This window comes from Opisthocomus hoazin, chromosome 1, assembly GCF_030867145.1.
Source record: "Opisthocomus hoazin isolate bOpiHoa1 chromosome 1, bOpiHoa1.hap1, whole genome shotgun sequence".
Taxonomy (NCBI): domain Eukaryota; kingdom Metazoa; phylum Chordata; class Aves; order Opisthocomiformes; family Opisthocomidae; genus Opisthocomus; species Opisthocomus hoazin.
The window spans coordinates 119,558,805-119,580,194 of NC_134414.1; the positions used below are offsets into that span (position 1 = coordinate 119,558,805).

General features: G+C 36.9%; 1 protein-coding gene across 4 annotated transcripts in view; it reads right to left on the reverse strand.

The window, feature by feature from the left end:
* Positions 1-390: 390 nt before the first annotated feature.
* Positions 391-21,390, reverse strand: part of GBE1 (1,4-alpha-glucan branching enzyme 1) — a 171,264-nt gene continuing 150,264 nt past the window's right edge. For 2 of the 4 annotated variants that reach the window (XM_075434098.1, XM_075434073.1), the window contains 3 exons: positions 14,093-14,210; positions 12,253-12,315; positions 391-2,420 (listed from right to left, as the gene is read on the reverse strand). In XM_075434098.1, the coding sequence (XP_075290213.1) occupies positions 2,364-2,420; positions 12,253-12,315; positions 14,093-14,210 (238 nt within the window). In that variant the 3' untranslated portion in view covers positions 391-2,363. Of the gene's footprint in view, positions 2,421-5,693; positions 5,745-12,252; positions 12,316-14,092; positions 14,211-21,390 lie in introns of all 4 variants that reach the window. The other 2 variants (XM_075434080.1, XM_075434088.1) reach the window with 2 other exon arrangements.

Consider the following 21,390-nt stretch of genomic DNA (forward strand, 5'->3'; position numbering starts at 1 on the left):
ATGGCAGGAGCTGAATGCCTCTTCATAATCCATCAGAATACGAAGAGCAGGAGGAAGAAACTGTCTCTCCATAGGTATCACAAGGGAAAAATTTCCAGCCTCGCAAGACAGGCAGGAGCACACCACTGTTAGAATGTAGAGGCTGAGTCCAAAAAGCCCTAATTATTATGCTTCCTATATTTATATGTTCATCTTGCAAATCTTGTAGTGTGCTTTTATTAATCTATCACCACATAAAAGAAAAACGTGTAGTACAAATATTCTACCAATCTCATTAGATTGTTTCTGACCAAGACAAGCTCCTGATTTCAAGATGGAGCAAAATCTAATACTGTCCTCCAGTGTTAAGACTACTGTACAATCTTACAGTACAAGCAATGAAACCATATATGCATTTGTTTTATCCTCCTCAGAGTTTATTTTGCATGTAATTTTACACAGTTTATACTTCACATCATACATTTATTCCTTCTCTTAAAAAAAAAAAAAAAAGGTTTGACACAGACACTTGTCTCGCATTACATTTTGAAACCTGGAACTGGTGCCAGTAAATAAAACAAACAACAAACCACCCTATAAAACATATTAGATCAGTATAATGCAAATATAACATGTATTAGATGTTGCTCGTTATTTCACTACAAGGAAAACAATCTGGAAAAAAAAAAAAAGATAATCCGTTCCAGTTGCTAAAACAGTTCCGTGAATTTTCTTTAAAGTCTTAGTGTAACAGAAATGCTTCTATTAGCCCACTACCAAAAAATGATTAAACGGATGCAGAGGAAAATGAAGCATGATCCTAAACAGTATTATGCTACTCAACTGTAATATAAAATTCTGTCACACGGAACATAGCAGAGTGGGGATATTCATAAAATCCTTTCAGTGTGAGCTCTGCAAAAGACTGTTTTCCATCATGCTGCATTATTCCATCATATCATTTATTTTGCTTAAGTAGTAAGCCATAAGAAAGCATTCCAAGAACTGTGAATAGATTTTCGGTGTTGGCACAACCATTCAGTAATTAACACAATGGTTCACATAAGAAACTAGGTAAAATTATGACTTGGAAATGGTCACGGACATCCTCCTCTTTGGCTATTTAAAGTTAGAAAATTCAGATTTGTACAAAAGACGCTCATTTCAGAACCAATTCAAAAATATGTTTTTAAATAAAAGGAAGAAAATAAAGCATGTCTCATTAATTTGATATTAATTTTCCAGAATATTCTGCAATACATTTTCAAATATACATAATCTTACGCTTTACAAAAAAGTTGTAGCTCATGAAACAACTCACTCGAGTAATATTAGCAGCACTCTGATAATTAACTATCTTGATTTTATCCAAAAAACACCTCAGTTTGATCACTGTATTTTGAGACTGCTTCTTCATGAGAAGCCACGTTTCAAAAATTATAAAAGTGCAAGAACATCATTATGTTCCAAGCTGAAAGGCAGCTTCTGGAAATGTGAAATCAGTATTGTAAGGTCTTGACATCAGTGAAATAAATACAATGGGAAGAATCACAAATTAAGTATCTCTTCCAGTGTAGTATCATGGCAATACAAACAAAACACTCTTCTCACTGAAGATTTTAGCCATTTAAATAAAATAGTTCTGTGATTTTTTTCAGCTGTAGCAGTGAGATGCACAGACTAAGTGATTTGATTGGGAGCAAATAAGCAACTTACACAACAGCATCAGCAGTGCACCAGTCAATCGGCCTGCTCATTTTGCTGTTCAGCATTTTTCTGCAATTTTAATAAAATAAAAAATGGCAAAGTACAATACTCTCGGAGGACCTTCTCAACCATTTGGATAAACAGTTCTAATCACTGGACTTCATTAAAGAAGAGGAGACTCAGATTAGGTCCCACAAACCGTTAAGGCTGCCTTTTAGCCAAAAACTTCTGTTTGATTTAAGCAAACTACTTACTTTTAATAAGAAGCATTAATATATAAAGAACATTTGAACTCACTATCAAAAAAAAAGGATTACAAGATATTACAAACTTCAGAGCAGGGTCAGTCTTGTTATTCTCTGTAAAATTCTGTAAACAACAATTGAGAACACCTGCTGCTTTGCAATACCTTAAGTGTAATTTTGTACTACTAGACTAGAACTACAAACCCAACATTTTCCTTTCTGCCTCTTTTGTAAAGTTTCCTCAAAAGAGGTTCTAGCACGTCAAGTGCTCTGCAATTATACGGTATGTGAATATTAAACTTTAAACACCTAAACTTACTATACTCAGTTTCAGAAAGCTTCCATAGGGCAAGTTTTGTTATACTTAGTACTAGTACAGTGTATCAGCACTTCTTCTATGGCTTGCTTCTTCAGTGATAGTTACAGAGAACTTCATTTTGAGATATCCATATTCTGAAGCACAATAGCCACTCTGCTTGGAATGTACACCTAGTAAAAACATGACAAGAACAAGAACAGCTGAAAAAAACATCAATCTCAAAATACAATTTCAATATAACAGTATGTGAAAAAACACAGGTGAAATACTGTAACTGTTAAAAATTTGATGCTTGTGCAATGTTGCGGGCTATACTAGTCACATTTAAAGAGTGATTATCGACTGCTTAGTCCCCAGCACTTGAATTACACAAGATAACCTGAAAGTTTAATACAGCTTCATTGCAATCTGTTCTCTTCTAGCTTTTTTTTTTTATATCTTACCTTGAAATATTTTAAAGTGGCTACCAGTAGAGGGCCTCATATGACTTACAAAGACCAGTTTCAAAAACCTGAAGACATCTAGGTCAACGGACCGTACAATGACAAATGACAAAGTTTCACAACACTCTTCTGCTGTGAATTAAAGTTGCCCCAAGGTCTATGATGTCATTTCATAGAAGTAAATACCAGCAGTATGACAAAACAATGTGTTCTTCTCACTCTTGGCATCTATGGAGTGTCAGTCTGAGCAATAAATCTCACTCCCAAAACTAGAGAGATTAAAAATTAACCATTAAATTATTTCATTTTTCTTACCCTTTTTTCCTGATTACCAGGAGAAAAAACAAACATATATAATCAAAAGACTCCTCATAGATCACAAAAGAACTTGTGGCAATAGATTTCACATGACATTGCTTCCAAGAAGAGTAGAGTCACAATCTGAAAACAAGACTGATATGTACTACCTACCAATTACCTTGATATATGGTACTCCATCAATTGTCAAGCATATGAATGTGTTTTCTGAACAAGTCAATAAAAATGCAATTATAAAAGGTAACACAAGATTGAAGATTATCGGCTTCATGCTGACAACATCCTCTTTTAGGTTATGCTTCATCCCTGTGGAATGCCTAATATTCTGCAATTTCAACTACGTTATCTACTAACTAGAGCCTGGTGACATGAAAGGCTTTCATAGTTTTCAAAACATAACAAAGCAATAAGCAAAAAGCTTTAGGAAGAAGAGAAAAAGGAAAAGAACAGCTGATCTTCATTGAACCAGACGGAGCTATGTCCAATGCTTCTTGAAAGGCAGCAAACATAATGATTTCCCCTAAGGTTTCGGTGATAAATAGCTTCTACAAATCTCTGCAGGAGTGGAAATACTTAATGAAGTCAACTGGCTCAGAACATATAGATAAAGGAGAGATTTTAAAATTGTGTGTTGAGAAATTCAGAGTTCTGGATTTGTATGGTGAAGTGAGAAGGAACAAATAGAAATAATTTTTCTAAGAAAGAATGTGTAAAAAGTTACTTCAGTTTAAGGGAATAAAAATTAGCATTAATACAGAACACAGCAATTTCAACTATATTCTGGTCATAATATGTCAGATCTTAGGAGAAGTAAATTAGCCCAGTTCCTTTAAATTCAATTTACATCAGCTGAGAATCTGAGAGCAGTGTGGAAGCATCCCACTCCTACCACTTCATTGCCAATGAGAATTTAAAAACTGGTTCAGGACTTGTGCAAATGACTGTATTTAGATTGATGACAGATAAGTTTTCTGGTTGACATGAAGAGATGCAACTGCCAGCTTATGACTTTAGTCACATGAATTTTTCCTTACCTGGGCAAATTAAATTTGCTTTGTATTGTTTTTTGTATTGGTGGGCTTCTTGCTAAACCATAGAAGAGCCACAAAGGGCATTATCTCCTATCACCTGATTTCACTGGTCAGTGTAACCACCCCTAAGGCTTAAATAAAACTGCGAGAAGCAACAAAACAATTAGGACATGAACAATGAATAAATATTGACTAAATATATAAATAATAATTAAATATTACATTCATTCCACTGCTGTACAATTTTTTTTTAAAAGGAAAAATACTACAAAAGTATTAGATAATTCTTCTTACAAATGTATTAGCATTATTCCTTCCCCACAGGGCAACAGTATTACCAGAAATACTACAGCGTATATGCTCTGCCTTTATTCTTTGTTTAACAAACAGACAGAACTCAGACCATTTGTGTGAGAGAGAGGGGAGGAAAAACGTGACCAATGAGGCTGGAAAGATTGCTCGTCTTTCCTGAGGTACAGTGACATCTGGAAGATCATCTGCCCAGGACCCCAGCAGGGTTTTCAGCCATCTCAGTTCAGATTTCTCACCTCCACTCCTTTCTCTTCTGACACCCCGAATTCCAGAACTTCCTCAGCCTTTCCACTCCAGTATTACTTCTTTTCCTCCAGCACCTCTCACCTGAACTACCGCTCTTGTAGTAACATATCCCTGTTAATGTAAATTTTTTTCTCTGTCCTTTTCCTGAGTGTACCGACTAGACTGTGCTCCAATCACATGCTACAATTTGCCACCAAGTAGCACAATTAAAACAAGCAGGAATCCATTACTGACAGGATAAGTCGAAATGCAAGCACTTTCATATATAAAAATATGGATAATCTTTAGCTAAAAGCTAATTAATTAGTAACATTAGGCATATTTTACTTGATGTCTCCATCTGCTTTAGATCAAGAACTCTGCTTGCATATATCTTAACCCATTGTTCTGAAACACATACATACAGTACTTAATAACATAGAAATAAATGTGCAATAGCATACGTTAAAGGGTCACATCCCCAGACACCGAAACAACCATGCTTCTATTGCATTACTCAGTTCTATCTTCCTTAAATACTGAAAGAAATTGGCAATCACAGTTCTTTTTGCATTTCCTAGGTAAAGTACCATGGATTCCCCCCCCCACCTTTTTCTGTCTTTAAGTTATTTAGGTCTAAATTAGAAATTTAAAGAGAATTCCAACACGCTGAAATGCATTAAGGAAGATATCTGTTCTGACACTTTATGATAGGTGTCTGTGACAAATTCCATTCCATTCAGCTTAGTATCCAGCACAACCCCAGTCCTTTTCAGTCAGGCTGCTACTCAGCAAGTTGGTTTCTAATCTTTAGTGATGGATGGGATTCTTTATTAATTTTCATGCAGCTTGTTGGCTAAATGCGCAGATTTATCAAGATGCACCTAGATTCAACCTCTAACATTCAATTTATCAATCACTCACTTTAATTCAGTGTCATCTACAAATCTGCCGAGGGTATGCTCTGTCCCATCATTCCAGTCACTGCTGAATACTTCAAATGGTATCAGCCCCGGCAGTGATTCCTAGGACGCTCTCCTTGGTACCAGTTGACAGCTGGACACTGGGCCTCTAATTACTAAAACACCAGCATCCCAGCCAGTTTTCAACTCACCTAAAAATCTTGTTAACCAGCTCGTATTTCCTCAGCTCCTAAGTAAGAATGCTGTAGGAGACAAAGCAGAAAGTCTCTGCATTGATTGTAGTAACTTCATGCACAGAGCTAAAGCACAGAATCATAGAATCATTAAGGTTGGGAACGACCTCCAAGATCATCAAGTCCAACTGTCAACCCAACACCACCATGCCTACTAAACCACGTCCTGAAGTGCCACAACTACACATTTTTTGAATGCCTCCAGGGATGGTGACTCCACCACTTCCCTAGGCAGCCTGTTCCAATGCCTGACCACTCTGTCAGTAACGAAATTTTTCCTAATAACCAATCTAAACCTCCCTTGATGCAAACTGAGGCCATTAATTTCATCACAGAAAGCAACCAGGCTGATCATGAATGTTTTGCCTTTGCTAAACACGGGCTGGCTTTCTGACTGACCCGTCTCATATACCCCACTTGCTTGGATAAAGACTCCAAGAGGAGGCGGTCCTTGATTTCTTTAGGGACTGAGGGGAGAGGCTGACTGGCCTACAGATGCCTCAGCCTTCTTTTTCGCTTTTACTACAGCCTTTGTTCAGCTGTCAGAAATTTCCCCTGACCACTATGATTTTTCACAGATAAGTCAGCAGCCTTGCAATCACATCACCGATTTTTTTCCAAACCTCTGGGTGTATCCCATTTATACATCACACCTTTAAGATGTCCTTAACCTATTGCTCTGCTACTTTTTTTCAACAGTATACTGACACACAAAAAGGCCTGAGAGCAGGCTTTGCCCCAGGAGTTTAAGGCAAAAAATAAGCATTGAATACTCCTGTACTGTCCCTAGTGCCCATCACAGGTTTGACCCCTCCCTTTGTCAAGGGACTTCCATTTTTTCTTAAGCTGCTTTTCCTTTCAGTATATTTGTAGAATCACCTTCTTGTCACTCTTTGTTATCTCTAGCTAGTTTTTATACATGTAGTACATGGTCTGAGACATGTACCTATTGATATATAAGTATACTAAAAGTATATACAGGTGTCCTGACTAAAACCATCATAGGAAATCTAGGTATTCATCAGTAAAAGACATTATCAGAGATACATCATTTTTGATGCTTTTCTGTACCCTAGGAGGAAGGTCTCAGAAGTTCATTCTTGTCTTCCCTTTTCCCTTTCATATACTGTTGCTGAATTATATATTTCCAATTACCAGCTTCAGTTCTATTGATCTCTGCTCTTCTAACCTGCTTCTTTCTGATCACAAGTTTTATCCCATTCATGTCTCCTTCACCATTTCACAAGGCTCACTTAATGAACATGGACAGAAGTGAAAATCCAAAGTACAGAATACCAAAGAGAATATATTCATAGCTAACCAATGTCTTGACTATCATTCAATCAAGTCATCCTCTGAATCTCTCTTCTGTTTCAAGCTTTCTGTGTTCATCTTAAACACACTTCCCAGCTCTTTCCTCTCCACCAGGCTCATCCATGCTGGAAAGCGCCTCAGGAGGCCCAAAATCCCTGGTGAAAGCAGGGTCAGCTATGAGGTCAGACCAGACTACTCAGGGCTTTAGATATCTCAATGAATTGGCCCTCAGCTTTCTACACCAATTGCTTACTTATTACCTCAGGTCCTTCAAGGTGTCCCACAAACTCCACTATTTTAGGAAACCATGAAAACATCTAAAGCCACACATAGGCAGGCTCATTAGGCCTTTTCTGATTGATGAGCGGAACAACATACAATCATCGAATCACAGAATGCTTTGGGATGGAAGGGACCTTTAGAGGTCATCTAGCCCAACTCCCCTGCAGTGAGCAGGGACAGCTTCAACTAGCCCAGGTTGCTCAGAGCCCCGTCCAACCTGGCCATTAATGTTTCCAGGGATGGGGCCTCCACCACCTCTCTGGGCAATCTGTTCCAGTGTTCCACCACCCTCATGGTAAAAAATTTCTTCCTTATACCTAGTCTACATCTACCCTCCCTTAGTTTAAAGCCATTACCCCTTGTCCTATCACAACAAGCCCTGCTGAAAATATTTTCTCCATCTTTCCTATAGGCCCCCTTCAGGTACTGAAAGGCTGCTCTAAGGTCTCCCCGCAGACTTCTCTTCTCCAGGATGAACAGCCCCAACTCTCTCAGCCTTTCCTCACAGCACAGGTGCTCCATCCCTCTGCTCATTTTTGTGGCCCTCCTCTGGACGTGCTCCAACAGCTCCATGTCTTTCCTGTACTGAGGGCTCCAGAGCTGGATGCAGAACTCCAGGTGGGGTCTCACCAGAGCAGAGAAGCAGAATCACCTCCCTTGACCTGGTGGCCATACCTCTCTTGATGCAGCCCAGGGTACAGTTGGCCTTCTGGGCTGCAAGAACACATTGGTGGCTCATGCCCACCTTTTCATCCACCAGCACTCCCAGGTCCCTCTCGGCAGGGCTGCTCTTAATCCCTTCATCCCCCAGTCTGCATTGATAGCGAGGGTTGCCCTGACCCAGATGCAGGACCTTGCACTTGGCCTTGTTGAAGCTCTTGAGATTCACACAGGCCCAATTCTCAAGTTTGTCCAGGTCCCTCTGGATGGCATCCTGTCGTTCTGGTGTCAGCTGCCCCACTCTGCTTGGTGTCATCTGAAAAACTTGATGAGGGCGCACTCAGTGTCGTTAAGTCATTAATGAAAATGTTAAACAGCGCCGGTCCCTGTACGGACCCCCGAGGGACACCACTTGTCACCAGCATCCATTTGGACACCGAGCCGTTGACCACTACCCTCTGGCTGTGACCTTCCAACCAATTCCTTCCCCAATGGGGAAGGAGAACACCAGATCTGTTCGGGACAGAGTCAGGATGACTCAGCTGTAAATATAAGTTTTTGACAAAGTTAACATTCAAAAAATTAGTCATCAAACTATCATCAAGAGTCTTGTTCTCAATGGAGTATTCAGCAGGAATGAAATGGCGTAATTGCGGTTGACTTCACAGGCAAGATGTGCTAACAGAGAGGATAATGGAGGACACGCATGTTGCTTCTAAGTCAAGTAGAGGATAATGGAGGATAGGAATGTTGCTTATAAGTCATAAACATACAAAATTGGTTTTTGTTACCATCGCTGACCTTTTCATACTGCCTGTGCATTTAAACTAGGAGGCAGTCACACTGTCTGAAACTACGCAAATCCCACACGGATCAAGGCTTCTGGCACTAAAATAGTATAGCCACTCTAATACAAAGACAAAAAAACCAACTTATTACAATCTATCTGTTTCACACCAACATACATGCTGTTCTATCATAATCGCAGTCCATTCATGTAGGCTATCTCACAAACAGGGAAAAAACAACTGGTACTACTATTACTTGCCAGGAACATAAGACACTTTTCAGCCATAAAAATGCTTACCCCATTACACTTTTTTTTCTGTGCTTATCCAGATAATTTCAAGAAGCAAGAGATTAGAAAAGCTAAGAAGAATACAGGAATACCAAATACAAGAAACCCTTGTGAACAATAGCAGCTATAAGAAGAAATCTCACCTTACATATTTTGGGAGAGGATTAGAGTACACAGCAATCTCCAAACATATCTAAAAACTCACAAGCAAGAAGTTCCGCAAATGACAGCTGCTACTTTCAGATCTGTCAGACTAGATTCAGTACCAGGTGCAAGTACAAGTGAAATTGGCTGGAACTGCAATGAGCTACTCTCATCCCACTTTCAGGGTTGGAAAACATCAAGCCCTAAAAATCATTTCAAGGTCATTTTGCAACAGATGGGAGAATTACTAGAACTCAGAGCTAGATCAGGCACTGCAGAAAAATATTTGATAGTGCATATTGCAGCTGGTAGCTGCAGAAGGCACTGTCACAAGAGTCTGTGTCTACATTATCCCAAATTTTTAATTGAAATGAAGGCTTTAGACAATCTCATGTCTCCGTATCTCTACTAATTGTCAGACACTGACACTATTCTGAGATTATAATTAACCATCAATGAATAAAATATATGATAGCTTCTGCTTTCTGACAATAATTTGTTATACAAAACCTCAGACATTTTGGTTTTCATTTTGCTAGATATTGCATATGACAAAGAAGGTATGCTTAAAATAATGTGAAGTTCTGCCTTCCAATTTGTTTTTCAATTTACAGCTGTATAACATGAATATGCAGAAAATCATTTCTCAGACTGTCTTGCTTCATTTATACAAAAAAAGTCCATATACTGCACAGGCTGTATCTCAAAATTGCTCCTCTATTATCTTTTGCACTCTTTCTTCGGGTTAAGAAAGAGTATTTCAAAAAGACAACAAAAACCCTTGGCAAAAACAAACAAGTAAACTAAAACATAAGATAAGATGAAAGAAAATGACTAACAGAATAACTTTGGAATCATTACACTTGCTTATAGTTTTAAGAAGTCAAATGTTCAATGAATATGAGCGAATGAATTTGTAAGTCTTTATCATCAAGAGGTAAAAATAACAAAATATTTTGCTGGTATTAAAGTCTTACTGATTCCCCTAGTTAAAACAGTTAATTTTCTAGCTACAAACATTCTTTCATATAAACTGTGTATCTGTGCACGTCATGGGAGAAAACAGTTAAAGACAACATCAGTACCTTAAAATTCAATACACAAATCCTCATGACGAAAGTTATTCAGATGAGTATTTTCAAAGCTAAGGTCACTAAAAGCTTTTAAATCATTTCAGTCTATGTGAGTATTTTAATTTGTCAATAGACTCCAGGAAGCTGCACTTTGACAGTGAATAGTATATATTAAGGTCACAGTTAAAAATCCAACCCAGTAATAAGGATATTCTTAAAATAAACTATATAATTTCATTTTCATTTCATATGAAAAGATTATATCAGTGGATGCCAAAAAAAGACAATCAGAAAAAAAACATATTGGGGACGGGAGAAAGAAGCACTTTTACATCTACTTACTTTTTAACTAATTGGAAAGAACTACAGAAAAAGTAGATCTATAAAAGCTGAAATATTTTAAACAATTATAGTTCTCAACAAACTGCATACTACTTTGCCAATGACACAATATACTCTTCAATATCCCATTTAGCCTGCTTATTACTCAATTCTGATCATGCACAAAGTATAAATCCCACTGTTTTCATATAAATCCTAACTTTTGGTGTGGTACAAAAATATTTATGTTACTAGGACACACTGATATCTAGTCCCATTTTACAGTAAAATTCAGTCAAATCAGATGCCTTAGAAAAGACTGACAAAACATTCTGAATGATGAGTGTTATTAAAAATGTTTCTTTTTCTTCCCCGCCCCAAATCTAAGTTTCACATCTAACTACAACAAACATGCAAGGTATCAACAAATGACTTCATATATAAAGTGGCACTAGGATCTGACAGGAGTTGAAATACGTGTGCAGCACTTAATTTACATCTTGCAAAGAGATGATAAGACATAAGTAAAACTAATAGTTTATAGAAGCATTGATAAAGCACCCAACTTCAATAAAACATACCTCAAAAAAAGACTACTAGGAGAATACCACAGTGGAGATGTAAACAGAAATAAAACTGTGGTAAAAAGTATTTTTACAATGTCCAAGTGGTTAACAGCTTGGTATTAGAAAGTTTGATTACATGGAAAGTTACACACATTTCGTGTATTTGTTAACAACCCATAACGGAGCAAGCAGTGAACTGGAAAAATCAGACTGTAATAACTATTTAAATCAGTCACATTACAAATGACAATTTTTGTGCATTTTTCTATGGTTTTCAAGGTGTGTCTGGTGATTTTGAAATCTAGCCCTCTACAGCATTACTAAACAAACCTGAATCATCATCTGTTCATCAACAAAATTTTACAGTGAAACGCCCAGCAGTGCTTACAAAGGTTCCTCTCCATCCAGGGTTTTTTGCTCCAGGAATTTCATATCTCCTTCTTCTCATTTTTCTATGTCACTTCGAATATTTCTTTTATTAAGTGATGTTTCTAGAATTAATCATGTCACATCTAATCTTCTATTTTTGTAACACATTTGTGCACTATTCAAGCTTGACTTGAGCAGCAGAATTACCGCATGTGCTTTCATTTTGTCACAGCCCTCTGGGCATGCTTTGCTGACTTCCGCACCTTAGGAGATGTGCGTCTGTCATTAACAGAATATTTATTTGAAGTTTGTGGTGGTGGTGGTACTAAAATTTTTGAAATAAGAAATTGAAGTCTCATGCATTATGTGAAGAGAATAAAATGATTGTTCAACAGCAGGAAAATAACCTTTGAGTTTATTGGGATGACATCATACGATTTTCAAAAAGAAATTTGAGGGGAAGACTTCTACATGCATTTTAGAAACTGCAAACTAAGACTAAAGCAACTCTCAAGGATGACTGATTACCCAAGAACTGGGATGTAAATTGCTATTTAAAATAAAACATCACTGTTTTATTGTAGAATAGCAGCTGGAGGTATTTACTGTAACTTTTGTTCTTTCTTGGAGTTCTGTCTGAATTTAGTCAGGTTTTCCAGATTTTTTTCCCCAATTACTTTTACTTGGTGTCCTTTCACTAGGCGTTTTACCTCTATGTGGTGCTTGTGGCATCTTCTGGGGTGTTGGCTGCAGGTAGTCTGTGAATTGGATTGCTGAAGGACATAAAAGAAAGTTAACGTGACCCATGCTGCTGTTCTTTTTTCTGACCCAGAAGTGCCATTGCCATGCCACAGTTTATGCTGCAATAGTGCATTTGCTGCTTTGCTTGTCACATGCCTTATCTTCCACATGCTCCTAGCAAATTGCATCTTCACATTTTGTCGCCCTTTTTTCCTGTCTTGAATGAATTCCACTCACAATCTAAAAGTCTAAACATGAAATACACATTCCAAATTACAGTTAACTGGCTTGCAAAAGTTAAGTTAGTGGTACATAATTAAGATGCTCTCCAATCACCAAAGCAAGGTATTTGAACAGGACACATGAAGCAAGAATTCTGGAAGCATTAATTTGCTACATAACCTTCAGGAATGAAGTCTTAGAGCCTTTGTTTCTTTGTGTGCAAATGAGCACAGATACCTACCCACACTGCGAGGGCACTGTCACATACAGATACTTAAAAAACCAAAAATTTTCCCAAGCTCCTTTACAACAAGCACGATGAAAGCGCAAGAATTCTTTCATGTAATGAAACTATTTTAAAACAAGCAAACGAGAGAAATGCCAATACCCTGAATACAATGAAATAGGGTGAGCGTGAGTGAGGGAGAGATTAAAAGTGACAGTAATGCTCAGGAGCTTAGATCTCATGAAAGATGTTAAGATGTGACATTAGAAATTGATGTCTTCATTCTGCCATGGAAGAGGAGTGGCCCACACAAATCAGTGTAGATACTCCACTTCTGCAGCCTGATAAGATTACAAGTGTAACTTATTTACAGGTTTTTATGTGTATAAATATACCTGTGCATAGAGATACACACACCTTCACCCATGTATATATTTTAGATACAAAAATCTAGTCAGCAATATAAGCTTTCTCAGAACTTCTTCAGTGAACTCTCCCTTAATTCATGACCTTTTTGAATCTTGCTCTGTCGTGTTTGTGAACTTATACATATGTATACATATGTGAATATATATCAAAAGAATGGGAAATATGTGTATGTATGTATACATATATAAATAATGGGAAAAATGACATTTTAAAGTTGTTAATTGTGGTAAGTGATTTTGATTTCAAGAACAATTTAGAAAAGTAGAGTTTTTATTAGTTACCATCTCAGCTAATAGAAACTGTACACAAGGATATGCCTTCCACTTCATCTGAAGTGATTCGTGGGAAAGTCTTTATCCATTATTCATATGACTTTAGGATTGGAAATTCTTGAAATTCTTGATGTGAACAGAGCAGCTCTGTTCCGTTTTGCAAAGTTTTTCTGTAAACTGAGGAGGAGAATGACAGCTGGGAAATCCATGATTTGCTCTAATTCGTGTTTGTGGAGTTAAGCAAATGATTTTAAGAAAGGAACACAAGAGTCAGTTTCCGCAGAGCTTTAAATAACAAAGCGAGCATAATGGAGTTTCTCACACATGAAAATCAAGCAAGTGATGATATTAAAAATGACAACTCAAAAGCATATTAGAAGGTTTTCATGCATATTGACATGGAATGCTGCGTGTCAGACACTGCAAGAGTGCATGCAAATTTAAATGTAATGTTGAAGGAGAAAAAAAATCATCATTATAGGTCGTAATCAAATCACAACATTGCCATCTCTACTGTAAAGGCTAATTTCAGAAAAAAAATTACCATGCCCCCCCCCAGGTACGACTAGAATAGATTCCATATTTGTCCAAAGAATCTTAGAAGTTATTCAGATGAAAGCAGAATGAAAAAAAAAAACTCACAACCCAAACCTTACTTACCATAAGTGAACTACATCGATAATTGTGAGGATATTCTTCAGAGAAGTACTCTGTACTGTGGTCCAGCCTTTGATGACCTCCATATTCTCCAGCATCAGAATCCAGAAGGATTTTATACTTAAAAATTACTATTAAGGAATCATGACAAATAACTGTTAAATGGGAAATAAAGCAAAAACCCTAGAAGAACTACTGCAACATAATTCATGCTAATATACCAAATATACAGCAAAAAAAAAAAAAGAAATAAAAATATCTAATAAAACTTAAGAGTGGAAAAATACACACAACATATAGAAGCTGTATGACATTTTGTCTTGAAAATTTCATCTTCATAGAATCATAAAGGTTGGAAAAGACCTGTAAGATCATCAAGTCCAACTGTCAACCCAGCACCACCATGCCTGCTAAACCATGCCCTGAAGTGCCATATCTACAAGCGTTTTGAACGTCTCCAGGGATGGTGACTCCACCACCTCCCTGGGCAGCCTGTCTCAATGCCTGACCACTCTTTCAGTAAAGAAGTTTTTCCTAATATCCAACCTAAACCTCCCCCGACTCAACTCGAGGCCATTGTCTCTCCTTGTATCTTAGCATAGTGACTCCTAGTAAAGAAAGAACCTTCCAGTCTCTTCTGGAATCTTCCATGTATGATAAATTTACAGTATCACAGTAGAGATGCATAGCAATTTATGTGATGAACTAGACTAAAAATGTAGCATCAAATGAGTGGATTTGAACTGCATTTAAGAAGTTACATAATTGTGACCATCAAAATCAAGCGGTGTTCAGCAACATTTTACAGTCTGTCAGCACCTGATCAAGTGTTCGTGAGAAAAGTGTATAATTTTACAGAAGAAAACCCCAGAACTCCCTTGAGAGTTTTTCAGAAAATAATTTGAATTATTATAGCACGGAGGAACAAAAGAAAGCATACATTTAATACAAGACCTTTTAAGAGACAAACATTCTTACTGCAGTTGTTAAAATGGTGTTCTTTAACAAAGCAGGACAATGAGTTGGAATACACACACAGATACTTAAATGATTCAAACAGATTTAGCAAAAAAAAAAAAAGACAAAATAATGCTGAAAGAAAACCAGAAAATGTAAGGAAATAAACAGGGATATAAAGAGCTTACATATATTCGAAAATCAGTTTCTTTTTATTTGGTACAACAACAAATAGAATGTTTTCATTTCATGATTATTTCAGTACCTTTGAATTTCTTGTTTGGACACAATTAAACATCTTTTCCCTCCTGAAGTTACAACAGATAGCCTCAATCTCCGCTCCCCACCACCCAAAACATATAGAGAGGGAAATAACAGTGCTCTATAATCCACAAACTGCTTCCTTAAAATTAAGTCATGGAAGAATCTTATTTTGCTACAGCTTGTATTTAATAGGCCTAGGGAAGAGTGAAGCAACATTCTTTTAAGTCAGGGGTTCTTAAACTGCTCTTGTGCTTCTGTGTTTGTTCAACCTTTTGAAAACAGGCCTGCTCAAAAATCTAAGGATTTTGATATTAACAGAAATGGGGTTTTTTACGTCTTTTTACACTACTTTGTTTATATCAGATGAGTATAGCAAATTTTCCAGCCACTAGTCTTACTGATTTAAATCTCTAGCAACAAGAAAGACTGAAGTATGACACGACACAGAGTAGCCTGAAACTAAAAGTAACTGCAAATTTACTCTGAGATATTTCAGTTTAGAAGACTGCACAGGTTTTGCTGACAGAAGGCAAAGAAGAAGCAGAACAGATGCACATGAGGAAAAAAGAAAAGCTGTCAATTAGCTACCAAATCACTAATGTTAAATAATCCTGTCCCCACAAGTATTTGCAGCAAAATGAGAGAAAGATCCAGAACTGCTAAGTTAGCTGTTGATTTCTAGAGGGCAGGTGCCCAAAGGGAGAAATAGCAGATCACCACCTTCTCTGGCAAAATCTTCATATTTGTTACCTTTTTTTTATAAAAAGAAAAATAGTTAGGAAAATCATAATTTGCCAGATTTAGTCCTCAACACCTTACACGTGCACTACAGGCCCACCTACCCCATTTATTTTACTAACACATTAAAATAACTATTCACTTGTTGTCACGAATAACTTACGAAAATACAAACTACAACTTGTAGTTACTCTCTCCAGTGCCTTTTCAAACACAACAGTAGCAGTGGCTGCTACTATTCCACTGTATATTTTATTAACATGACAGCAGAATGTCTCCCTCAAGCATTTCACTCTTCGCTTCTGTGATCTACACTATACATTAAATTTAATAATTTATCAACCTTGCTGAAAGCCCTGACATCTCTAATGATTCCTTTAAAACTATTTACAGCAAATGCAATTGTTATGGCTATGCTAATCTTAAAACAATTTATCCCATTTCCTTAATCCAGGCTATAAAAGTCTGTCTAGAAGTGCTCTCTGGCAATACAAAGTTAATATCACTCCTCTCCACACCTCGCAACATGGCATTATTTGGTGTAAATACTGTTAACCAGATCCTGAATAATGGGGTCAAGCATTTTAAGATCTTCACAAATTAGATATTTCTCAGTGAAAAATAACTACTTTGATAAGCATGCCAAATTGCCTTCCAACCTAAACCTCACAGAAAAGTCATTTTTTACATTTCAGATTTTTACAAGCATGTACGTTTTTGAAGAATACTTGCACAAAAAAATGAAACAACAGTTGTTTATTTTAGTTAAACACATAGCAGAAGTATTTTCTTTTGCAGTGAGGTCTCTTATTTCAGTGACAGAGAGCTAAAAATATTAACCTGTACTCTGACTGAAAAAAAAGTCCAATTTCTGTTCAGTTTGATGCTCCAAATAAATTTCCTAACTACTACAGTGCAGAAGAGAAGCAAAAGCAATGAACACTTGTATGGATAGAGCTGCAAATGGAAAGGCTGTCATTATCTACCACATTAATTACTGAATTACTAGGCTTTTATGATGTTTTGAAATACATATTTTAACACTGTTTTTTAATTTAATCTTATGCATGTTTAATGACACAAAAGCCACCACTAAGTAAATGCAAACCATAAAATAGGATAATTTGTATTTTGTTCCTCAACTCTTACTACTGCTCAAAGAATCCAAGTGCTATTTGTGGCGGTGATGGTCCAGAATAATAAAAAGCATTGCAGAAGAGCAGATAAAAATTTCTACTGACTGACTGTAAAATGACATAAGGCTTACTGAGTATTTATAAAGAAACTAGTCTTTTCTGTATGGCCTGGTTTGACTCACACAAACATCTATCACAAATCAAATATATTCAAATAATATTCAGTACACTGGGTCCTCTGTATTATATACAACAGCGCTATTACAGAGTTTACCTGTGACAGGTTACTCATCAAGTTAGAAAGTCCGGACAACTGGATATAGAGGAAGGGTAACCATACATACAAATAAACAGAAAGTGATGTTGATGGTTTAATCTTCATCCTTTCATAATCTGTTTTAAAATCAGGATTAGGAACTGTTATAGTTTTGATTTTATTGTACAATGAAACACTTTAAGCATTCATACTTCTGGTTCTCTGGTGCTTTCCAGGCATGCAACTAGAACACGAGTGTGTATGTAAATATTTATTTTCTTTTTAATTCATATGTAAATCAGCTCTCATTTTCTCACTACACTTCTCCATATAGATTATAATACATAATAAAGATTCCATTTTTATCCCTTGTTACCATTTCTAGGCTAAAAGCAAAAGCACATGGTTCTGGCAATACAGATGGGACAAAGATAAAAGTACAGATCAAAAAGGATTGAAAATTGTGCTGAAACACTGAATTCCCGTCTGTATATAGAAACTTTCAGAAGTGAATTTAAGCTACAAAGCAAGAAGTGTATGGAAAACAGAAGACATGGGAACGCTTTTGAAAAGCTTTTGATCCTTTAAGTGGTCTTCGGATCAGCTGGCTGCCCTGAACCAGTTATAGTGTCAACGACAGTAACACTGGCACAATCCTATGCCGAATCCACCTGGAAATTACAATCATATGACAAGATTACATTTATTCATCCTCATTACATCTACATGGTTTGAAAGATGTACTCACAAAATTACTGGCTAAAGATAACCTTGGATGCTTTGTTTAGGGTGTGCAGAGAAAGCTTTGGGTGGTTTTTGTTTGTTCATATGAACCAAACGGCTTTCCCATAAAGCCTTTTTCAATATTTCCTAAGGGAAATCCTTTACAGAAGTAGCTACAGTATATATGCTGTCATAGTTGCACACAGCATACAAAAGACTACCTCTTCTTAAGAAGCCTGTATCTCAATAGATAGCTTCATATATTTACTTATTGTTCAAAATATATTAGTAAAAGCTGTACAAAAAAATTAAACTAGATGAACTGTAGATACTTAACTAGGACATTTGGCACACCATGTAAGAATGCAGAAAAAAAAATCCCTCTCCACTCCAGCCCAAAATTCACTGTCATGCATTTTTCAAGAAGCGGTTCCAGAATTCCCGTAACAACGGCAGCCAGTTTGCACCCTCCACATGAGAACTTATATTACGCATTACAGAAAACCAGAGCTTTTTAAAGACAGACAAATGAAGAAAGGAAATAAAATTTCCTAGGAAAAAAGTTTAAAAGTTTCTGTATCAATTCTGACCCAGCATTCTAATCCAGAAACAGATATTACAGGAAGGCTTTCTTCTTTCAAATAGAAGTTAAAAAATAGTAGACTAAAAGAAATTTTTTTTTCCCCTCAATCATTAACAGTGCTATGTAATAGCAAAGTGCTGAAAACTTATATCATTATTGAAACAAGACACTGAATTAAAACAGTGCAAGCACTGTTAAAAGAAGAATTAAAAAAAACCAAACGCATAAAAAAATGCAAATTTAAAATGAACTAAATTTCTAAATCAACATGTCTGCATAGATGTTCTATATACCTTCTTCTAGAAGTTAAAAACATCTACACATTCGTGAAAGCAGCATGTTTTCAGATTTTACCTCTTGCAAAAACATTAAGCAGCAGTGGTGACAGTAAAACATGCAAATAAAATGCTAGAGTGATCAGTCACTGTAATTTTAATGTGAAAGTATTGGCCACAGTAATGGCCAAACCAAGGCTGACTTTGTATGAGGCTGAGTGTTAAATGGCTTCTTAGCATGATTAGTTTGTTAGCTACATGTACAGTAAGGGCATCACAAAAACTTCTAAATGAAGTCTTTAATGTATTGCATGCATTTTGACAAATCTAACCCTTAAACTCTTGGAAGATACTTTTGCCCATCTTAGATGAAAATCAAAGGCCAACTTTCAAGTATTGCACCAGCATTTCTCCTTAGTCTTGTTTTAGCACCTAGCACACCAGCAGTGTACATCTGCATGATCTTCAATATTGTAATAAATGGATTCTCAGAGATCAGGTTGAGTATACCGACAAAGCAATGTAGAATAACTCGCATCAGCATTAAACAGCTGAATATAGCAGTCTTTTCAACTTTGCTCATTGCAAAGTCACTCTAAGTCAACAATGTAGAAGACTACAATTTACTAAGGAGCAACCCTTATGAAGTATGGATTAGAAACCTATCAACAACACACCAAGATTTCCTTGTGCTACTTTGATTTAGAAAATTAAACACAAAAATAGCTTCTTTTTTTTTAGCACTTCAGCATTTAAAATTGGAAACAACATGAGGCAAAAAATGAAGTTCACAGATGTAGGTTTCATAATTTTAACTGCAGCTTTCACAGTTATCAATCACAGTCAGAAGTGCAAGTGTCCTTAAACGCACCAGTAGAATACATATTATCTGAAATTACATTTTTTCTTTACTTAGGCATATTTTTTTGTGTTTTTTGGTACAATCAGAAATTCACACATACAAGATATTATGCTAATTTTCTCTAGGTGAATCTGCCTTGGGAGACAGAAGAGAAACCCTCCCTGGGTTTCACTTTGAGAACTTAATATATTTACTAGGTAGGGCTCTGTGTGTTTCTGTTTGTTCACCCTGAAGATGCAACACAGAGTTATTGCAAGAAAAAACTAAAATTGAATTAATTAGATTTGCGGTAGTTCATAGAATGAGTTAATTCACCATCTGTTTCTTCAAAACTGAAACTGACTGCCCACAGAATTAGAAATACAATGTACGAAAAAGGCAAGTGCAATGTTTTAAAAGTGTAATTTTGTTGACCATAAGTGACTTACCTTCTGTATGCTTAGACATACACATTGAGCTGGGAGTGGAGAGTAAGAGTCATGGGATTGATGCTTACCTTTAGTTGTATAGCTACCAGACAGAAAGAAAGCACATACTAAACTTCCCTCTAATCCATGTGTTTACTGGGTTCTCATGTTCAATGTGAGAGACTAGGGGAATCAGAAGGCGCGTCTACCTTAATATTTAAGATGGGCTTGGGAGTACACCTTTGGAGCAATTCTCCTTGTCATCAACCCTCACCATGCTTTTGTTCGTGGTTCACAGCCAGTTTTTTGTGCCCGTGGAGGGTTTTTTTGGGAGGTGGCGGGTGTTGTGGGTTTAAGGGGTTTTTTTTGTTTGGTTTTTTTTTTTTTTTTTTTTTTAAACATTTACCCATCTTTAAGAATTTTTCTGAGAGAAATAACACAAAAAGCTGTCAAAAGCTGCTATTTAGGAAAGGCATTACGAAAAAAGTTGCAAATTAATGAGAACAGAGCTCACCTAGGCAAGAAAGGTGACCTTCACTTACCACAGGAGTTCACCCACAGAAGGGTAGGACACAGTATCATAAGCAAGTCTGAAGGAGAAAACACACGGATCACAAGTCATAGGATGGGATCACAGGGATGGAAGCAAAAATGACTCAGGCTGGAAGAGGCCTCTGGAAATCATCTACAGGGTCAGACCCAGTTGCTCAGGGCTTTATCCAGTAAGCTTTTGAAAATATCCAAAGATGGAGCCTGCACAAGCTCTCTGGGCAACCTGTTCCAACACTTGCTTGACGCCAGCACTGCGGACAAGTTTCTCTTAGGAAAGCAAAGATCTCTGCTATTAGAGCTGTAGCGAGGAAGGTAGTACCAAGATTGCAATAATCCCCACCCCCCCTGGATACTCTAATTCGGATTCACTGGCACCACCATCTACATTTTCCCAACACCAAGAGCTACCTTGCAGAGAATGCTATTCACTGCCTGTTTTGCAAAAGGATATAGAAAAGCTGTTGAAGAAGTGTCCAGACAGAGAAGTCACCAGGATGACAATGAAGACGACCATATGACTTTCAAGTACAAAAGCAGTAGCCGGCTTG